General features: G+C 50.8%; 1 protein-coding gene across 3 annotated transcripts in view; it reads left to right on the top strand.

Annotated features, from left to right (window-relative positions):
• Positions 1-1,925, top strand: part of RBPJL (recombination signal binding protein for immunoglobulin kappa J region like) — an 11,195-nt gene extending 9,270 nt beyond the window's left edge. The window contains exons 10-12 of one of the 3 annotated variants that reach the window (XM_017877977.1): positions 295-450; positions 585-688; positions 797-1,925. In XM_017877977.1, the coding sequence (XP_017733466.1) occupies positions 295-450; positions 585-688; positions 797-1,067 (531 nt within the window). In that variant the 3' untranslated portion in view covers positions 1,068-1,925. Of the gene's footprint in view, positions 1-294; positions 451-584; positions 696-793 lie in introns of all 3 variants that reach the window. The other 2 variants (XM_017877976.1, XM_017877978.1) reach the window with 2 other exon arrangements.
• The last annotated feature ends 6,363 nt before the right edge of the window (positions 1,926-8,288 follow it).

The following is an 8,288-nucleotide window of genomic DNA, read 5'->3' as shown; positions in this document are numbered from 1 at the left end:
GGGAGGGAGGGAGGGAGGGAGGGAGGGAGGAAGCGAGGAAGGGAGGGAAAGAAAGAAGGAGGGAGGGAGGGAGGGAGGGAGGAAGGAAGGAAAAATCAGCTAGCCCAACAAGCTTACTTAACTCTAAGTGAGAGAACTTAAGGGCACTGTCCAAGCTGAGGGGACAAGTGAACCCCAGAGCCTAGGATTAGTATCCAGTTCAGTCTAATGCAGAAGCCCACGTGCCATGCTGGCTCCCTACGCTGGTGGCCACCATGAGAAGCTTCGGCCTCGTCCCCTCGGGTCTCCTCCCAGGCTTCTCCCTGCCCCAAGGAGGCGAACAGGGCTCTGCTTAACGACAGCTCTTGCTGGACCATCATCGGCACCGAGTCGGTGGAATTTTCCTTCAGCACCAGTCTGGCGTGTACCCTGGAACCGGTCACCCCGGTGCCTCTCATCAGCACCCTAGAGGTGAAGCCGGGCGCTAGGGGCGTTGGGCAGGGGGACCCTGCCTGCAGTGGAGAGTGGGAGTGCTAGTGAGTGGAGGGCATCAGGTTCCCGCCCTGCTCGGTTCTCTCACCTCACCTGGTCCCACCCTCCCCCAGCTGAGTGGCGGCGGCGACGTGGCCACGCTGGAGCTCCACGGAGAGAACTTCCATGCGGGGCTCAAGGTGTGGTTTGGGGACGTGGAGGCGGAAACCATGTACAGGTACGGGGTGGGGAGGCAGCCTCCCTTGGGCCCTGGGGAGCTGGGGAAGGGGGCGCACGCGTCGTCAGAGTCGCCGCAGTTCTCACCCTGGTGCTCCACCCCCAGGAGCCCGCGGTCCCTGGTGTGCGTGGTGCCGGACGTGGCGGCCTTCTGCAGTGACTGGCGCTGGCTGCGCGCTCCCATCACAATCCCCGTAAGCCTGGTGCGCTCCGACGGGCTCTTCTACCCTAGTGCCTTCTCCTTCACCTATACCCCGGAATACAGCGCGCGGCCGGGTCACACCGGCGTCCCCGAGCCCGCCACCGACGCTGACGCGCTTCTGGAGAGCATCCATCAGGAGTTCACGCGCACCAACTTCCACCTCTTCATCCAGACTTAGGCGCGCCCAGGAATCCTGGCTGCCCACCGCGGAGGGCTGTGCCGGAGCCAGACGCGGGGACGTGTTTCTGGGATCTAGGCCCTGCTTCCTTGCCCCTTTGCTGTAGAAGGGCAGCTGAAGGCTCACCCTAGAAAGCGGGCCTGGTGGCTCTTACCTGGCTCACTCCCTCCCTCCTCCTTACACATACAGGAAGACACGACCTAAGTGTGCTGTCTTTGTGTCCATCCTGTGTGGCTCTCCCTGTCTTCATCTCTTCTCACTCTGTCTCTAAACCTCTCTCTCTCCCCTCCCCCTCAGTACTTAGTCTATGAATCTATTTGTGTGGCCCTATCCCTCTGTCCTTTTCTCTCTTCAGCTCTCCCTGCCTCTCACACACAATTTCACATGCCCAGAGGAGCCAAGTCGGAGACATTTACCCTCCAGGCATCTGTGTCCTCTCTTGAAGAGAAAACACACAGCTTCACACACCCAGGCATAGGGGGCAAGCTCTTGGGGCACGAGGACCCTGGAGCACCAGGTCCTGCCTGGAATATTAGATCCACGTGGAGCACCGGGTCTCTCTGAGTCTCACCTGGGACATTTGGTCCCACCTGGAACACCAGTTCCCACTAGAGCACTGTGTCCTTCCCTGGAGCACAAAGACCTGCTCCTCCTGAGAATCCCTCTGACTGCAGCCAAGCAGAGTACCCTTGCCTGTGTTTGCTCCCTGGCCTACAGCTTTGGTGGCTGGGCAGGTGCCTGAACAGTGATGAGGTCTTGCCGCCTTAACTGTCCCCCCAGTCACTTTTCCCACAGGCCCAGCAGGATGCAGTCCTGAGGATCAGGGTTTCCACGGCTGCATTAAAATTAACCCTATCCGAGGCAGAGTTTGGTCTGTATGAGCCACCTCCCCAAGTGTGCCTCCCCCAACCCTCGCACCCACACACACGAAAAGGGGACCTGCACAGAAAGAAAATAACCACAAGTCTGATGGAGCAGAGCGCCTACCTTTTTGACATTTTCTAGAGGAGGAACAGGGTGCAGAGGCAGCAGCTGGCATCCTGAGTCCTCGTCCCTGCCCTGTGGATGTTACCCTACTAGCTATCTCTCCATCCTAAGCAAGGGTGCACCCCAGGCCGAGAGGTGACCACAGGACCCTTTCGAAACAAAGCTTTCCCAGGATAGCCCTGGACAGAACTCCTGGGATTGACTGGGCAATAATGTAGTTGAGAGAGGGGCCTCTCTGCATGGGGCTGATGGACAGAATCACAATCTATTCCTGACCACCCTACCCACCCTCTACCTAGTCTGTGCTAGGTGGGGAAGAAAAACAACAACAACAACAAAAAAAAAAAAACAGGCAGAACACTGGCTTGGGCTGTTGGAATCAAGGACACAGATAAGTATCATGGGTGCCAGCTACCTGTACTAGCCTCTGGTGGTGCCTGATGGGAAAACTGGTCTGAAATGTGGGTTCCAGGTTCTAACCCACTGGGGAAGAACTTGACCTCCTAAGGAAGAGCTAATTTCTTGTAAAACTCCTCCTCCCCCAGGGTATGGAAAGTCCCATGAGAAAAAAGAAACTAACAATACCCAGAGGAGAGGAAACAGGGTATGTTCTTTAGCCTTCCCAAAGTCTTGACTAAATTCTGTCATCTGCGGTCAGCAGGCTGCAGCCCACTGTGAGGGGTGAGGAAGAAGTCTGTGGCCCCTGAAGGTGAATCTTGGTGGAGGAATGCAGCGAATGAGTTGAATGGGAAATATCCCTGAAATGAGTGCTTGACTCACCGTCCATGGTGGTGTTGAAGCAGGCAGCCAGGAGGAAAGAGGCTAAGAAGAGTGTCATAGCACATCACATGGGGAATTGGAGCTCAAGCGCTCATTGTCCAGCCCTGCCCCAAAGTCTTCCTTCACCACTCCTCAAGGCAGGAGTCCCAGAAGCCAACAATCCAGTTTGGGCCAAAAGCCGAGGCCCAGCCATACAGCTCTGTCTTAGTCCTCACCAATTTCAGGGGATCCTATAACCTTTGGTGTCACCAAGGTATCCATCTGGAAGTCTGTGACCAAAGTTCCAGCCCTGGCCTACCTTCTGAGTTCCAGCTGCTGAAACTATCCTTGGAGGTCTTCCTTGCACTGAGTCTGAAGCCATCTTATATCGAACTCCTTTCCCTCTCCACCTGCCTTGCAGCGCCAGCTCTAACTCCTTCCCCCACACCACCAGTCACCCAGGCCTAAGGATCCCACCTCCCCTTCCACACTACAATATGCCTCCTGTTTTCCTCTCCCTCCACTACTGCCCTGCCAGGTCATATGTCGCCTCTTCCAGAATTTCCCAAACTACCCTAGGTAGAACCAGTTATATAATTTGTGGGCCCCAGTGCAAAATGGCCCCTTGTTCAAAAAGTATTAAAGAATTTCAATTCGACTGAACACAGGATCAAAAAAAAAGAAAAGAATTTCAAGACAGTCACAGGAAATGATGAAACCAAGTGCACAGCCCTTTCAAGCACAGGCTGCACACCCGTGAAGCCAGCCCTGGCAGGTTTTTTCCTTGTATTACTGCAGAACCTCAGTGGGACCATGTCGGCTGCCCACTTTGGATCAAAGGTTTTATGTACATGCCGATTGTCCCCTCTAGGCTGTCAGCTTCATGGGGAAAGGAGCTTTTATCTCTGCATGTCCTATAGGGTGCATCACAATGTCTTGCATGTTGCGTTGGTGCTCAATAAACAGCGAATTGCATTACATGGCATTGGCAGATATTTAGATATTGCTAATGCAAAGTGAAACCAGCAGGTGGCACTGTTCTCCACCCAAGCATTACATTCTCATTTTATTTATATTTAAAAACCGGGCCTTAATTCCAGCCGTTTGGTAGGCCGAGGCGCAAGAATCACTTAAGCCCAGGTGTTCAAGACCACCTTGGGCAACATAACAAGACCCCCATCTCTACAAGAAATTTTAAAATAGGGCCGGGCGCAGTGGCTCACACCTGTAATCCCAGCACTTTGGGAGGCTGAGGCAGGCAGATCACGAGGTCAGGAGATAGAGACCAACCTGGCTAACACGGTGAAACCCCGTCTCTACCAAAAAATACAAAACATTAGCCATGCGTGGTGGCGGGCGCCTGTAGTCCCAGCTACTCGGGAGGCTGAGGCAGGAGTATTGCTTGAACCCAGGAGGAGGAGGCTGCAGTGAGCCGAGATCATGCCACTGCACTTCAGCCTAGGCAGCAGAGTGAAACTCCGTCTCAAAAAAAAATAAAAAATTAATATACCGGTCACGCCATGGAACAATTCTATTAACATCTCTGAGTGTGGAGCTCAGGCATCTGTATTGTTTGAAACCCTCCCATGTGAATCTAGTGAGCAACCAGCGTTAAGAATCATGGCCCTAGTCAGTATTTCCTCCTCATTTTACAGATGGGGTAACAGGCTCCAAGAGAGGAGGCAAAGGTCACAGCAGATGGCAAAGCCTACAATTGATTCGAATCCTGCACTCCTACCGCTAAATCTGGGGCTCTGAGTTTCTCTTCTCATTCTACCACGCTACTGTGTGTAGGTGACATGTGTGTTGCAGAGGGTGAGGATGGGGCATGTAGTGAGGATAAGGCCCAAATCTCCCAATTTACCAGCTCTCATGCTGCCTGGTGTTCCATCATTATTAACAAGTTAGTCCCCCAGTTTAAGTACTGACCTTGGGATTTCTCTCTTTCTTTCTTTTCTTTTCTTTTCTTTTTTTTTTTTTTTAACTTCTATTAAGTTATAACCACAACATAGGTAAAATTATCTGATAGCTTCCCCCTGGGTAGGGCACAGACCTGTGAAGATGGCAAGGAAAAGAGGAAGTGGTTTTAAGGGAAGTGAAACCCGTAATACATCTATAAGGTTGTGGCCAGGCATAGTGGCTCATGCTTGTAATCCTAGCACTTTGGGAGGCCGAGTCGGGCAGATCACTTCAGATCACTTGAGGTCAGGAGTTCCAGACCAGCCTGGCCAACATGGTGAAACCCTGTCTCTACTAAAAATACAAAAATAGGCTGGGCGCGGTGGCTCACACGTGTAATCTCAGCTACTTGGGAGACTGGGACAGAAGAATCGCTTGAACCCAGTAGGCAAAGGTTGCGGTGAGCTGAGATCACACCACTGCCTTCCAGCTTGGGTGACAACAAGACTCTGTCTCAAAAAATAAAAATACAAAAATTAGCCAGATATGGTGGCGTGCACCTGTAGTCTCAGCTACTTGGGTGGCTGAGGAACAAGAATTGCTTGCACCTGGGAGGCACAGGTTGCAGGGAGCCGAGATTGTGCCACTGCACTCCAGTCTGGGCAAACACAGCAAGACTGTCTAAAGAAAGAAAAACAAACAAAACCATCTCTAAGGTCTTCCACAGACCAGCTCAAAATGGCCCCCTTGACAGGCTTGGCTCTGTTCCAGACCCTAAGGGACAAAGGCAGGCAGGGTAGCAGTGGCACAATAATGCATTTAGAGGGCCAAGTGATAAACCCCCACTACAGCTGGCTGCTTGCCACCAGATGGGCACTTTCACCTTTGCTATCTAATGTAACCTAATCATAAACCTTGTGGCATCCCATCATATTTACAGGTCCTCAAGGAGAGAGAATTATACAGGTTGTATATATCACAGGGCAGAAATCTTGCAGACCATCTTAGAATTCTGTCTACTCCGCAAACAACATAGCAAATCATAGGTAGGGGAGATGTGTTTCGCTTGTAGGCCTTCCCACACCCCATGCAGACATTGTCCCATGGTTTTGCTGCCTCCAAAGACTGGCAAGCTCATGAACAAAAAGTGGGCCCATGCCTGGCTTCTGTAATTTAGTGGTTATCACATTCACCTCACACGCGAAAGGTCGCCGGTTTGAGACTGGGTCAAAACACGAGATTTTCCCCCTAAATTTAGTGAGTTTAATCAAGGTTGGAAACAAACAGAAAACTAGTTAAACCTGTGCCTACACTTTGGCCAGGCGTGGTGGCTCACGCCTGTAATCCCAACACTTTGGGAGGCTGAGGCAGGCGGATCTCATGAGATCAGGAGTTTGAGACCAGACTGGACGACATGGTGAAAGCCTGTCTCTACTAAAAACACAAAAAATTAACTGGGCATCATGGCACGTGCCTGTAATCTCAGCTACTTGGGAGACTGAGGTAGGAGAATCACTTGAACCTGGGAGGCAGAGGGAGCAGTGACCTGAGATCACGCCACTGCACTCCAGCCTGGGCGATAGAGTGAGACTCCACCTCAAAAAATAAAAATAAAAAACAAAAAGTGGACCAATAGTGTCCAAAATCCATTTTGCATCCACTGCCCAATTCTCAGAAATAATATTGTATATTATCAGAAATAATCAGAGTTGGTTCTCCAGACAAAGCCCTATTCAAGGTTGACCACTGATGGGGCTATATCAGCCAGCATTTAAGATGGCTTCCAATGAGTCTCGTATCCAGGTGCTCCTGCCCCTGGGTAGTCTCTCACAATGAGTAGGGCTGACCTGTGTGACACATGCAATATTATGGAAGAGATAGTGGATGACTTCCAAGCTAGGTCATAGCTACGTAGATCACTGTAGCTTCCACTTGGCGGCTCTCTTGGATCACTTGCTCTGAGAGAAACCAGCTGCCACATCACAAGGACTGGCCATCAGCCCTATGTGGGTCCACACAATGAGGAACTGAGGCCTCCTGCCAATAGCCAGCACCAAGTTGTCAGAAATGTAACTGAGCCATCTTGGAAGTGGATCCTCCAGCCCAGTCAAGCTTTCAGATGACAGCAAGACCTGGCCGACATTGACTGCAACCTCACAAGATGGAGCCAGAATCACCTAGCTAATGCTCCTGAATTCTGACTCACAGAAACAATGCGAGATAATATGTATGTTGTTCTAAGCCCCTAAGATTGGGGTAATTTTAAATATCAATAGATAATATGGGGGTCTTCTTAAACTAACACTTTACCCAAAAAGATGGCACTGATTACACCACCATATATTGAGCACATACTGGGTGCTGAGCTCTGACTTACCTCCCTATAGGCTGTTGGAGCACAAGGTAACGGCTGGTAAAAGCTGAAACCCAAACCCAGAGGTCCTGACTCACAGTCTCACACCATCCAAAGTGGCCCTAACAGGAATTTCTGCAACTGGAAATGTTCTGTGTTTGCACCACCTGATACAGTAGCCACTAGCCACATGTGGCTATTGATCACTTAAAACAAGGCTAGTGCAACTAAGAAGCAGAATGTTTATCGTTACAATTGCAATTAATTTAAATTTATGATATACCACAGTGCCCAGTGGCTACCATAGTGGACAGCACAGATCTAACAGATGTGAGGGCCTTCTACAAGACACAAGTTACAAGAACAGAGACCCACTCAACCTCACGGGACTCAGAAAAACAGTGTAGCAAAGTCTCAGGAGAGATTCAAGCTGACACGAGATTTGAGACCATACTCACTGGTTCATAGGGGGTTTGTGGGGGCATGAACAGCTCCCAGTGAAGGAGCCTTGGGTGATATGAACCCCTTGATAGGCAGTGCGGTTGTGAGCACTCTAGAGCCCGACTGCCGTGGTTCAAATCCCACCTCTACAACTGGTAAGCTGTGTGGCTTTGAGCAAGGTATTTAACCTCTGAGATGTAGTTTCCCCATCTGTCAAATGGAGTAACCAATAGCAGCTACTCTGGAGCTCTGACAATTAAATGGGCTCTGGTATAAAGCCCTGAGAATGGGTTCATGGCCACATGGTGTGTATGCGAGGGTTTGCTCCAACTACCACCAATTCCTCTTTGCATCCTTTCCCCAACCCCAGTAAAGTACTGGGCAACATGGTGCCAAAGGAAGACCACCAATGCCCAAAGACCTGAAATTAAGGTTCGACTCTCCAGACACACTAGGGGCAGGTTGGGTTGCCCTCTTGGTAACAAGGATCCTCCCCACCTCACAGGATTGTTATGGTGGTCAAGAGAGACGGCCAATGCTATTTCCAGAGCCTGCCAGCCTGCCTGGCTGCAGCGGTGACCTGAGTGAAGCAGGCAGAGATGTTGGTGTGGAAAGCCCACATCTAGATGGGTGACTGCCACTCAGCAGCTCTCTCTTGTTGCCCCGCAGTCCGACAGCTGCCAATTTTTAAATTTCTTTTCCCAAGAAAAGTGAGAAATCTGGATTTTATGAGAAACCTCCTGATTTCTATGGATGGTAACTGATGCAAAGATTTTTGTGTT

The sequence above is a fragment of the Rhinopithecus bieti genome, unplaced genomic scaffold (genome assembly GCF_001698545.2).
Source record: "Rhinopithecus bieti isolate Rb0 unplaced genomic scaffold, ASM169854v2 scaffold_10347, whole genome shotgun sequence".
NCBI classification, from domain to species: domain Eukaryota; kingdom Metazoa; phylum Chordata; class Mammalia; order Primates; family Cercopithecidae; genus Rhinopithecus; species Rhinopithecus bieti.
This window is presented reverse-complemented; position numbering and strand designations above follow the sequence as displayed.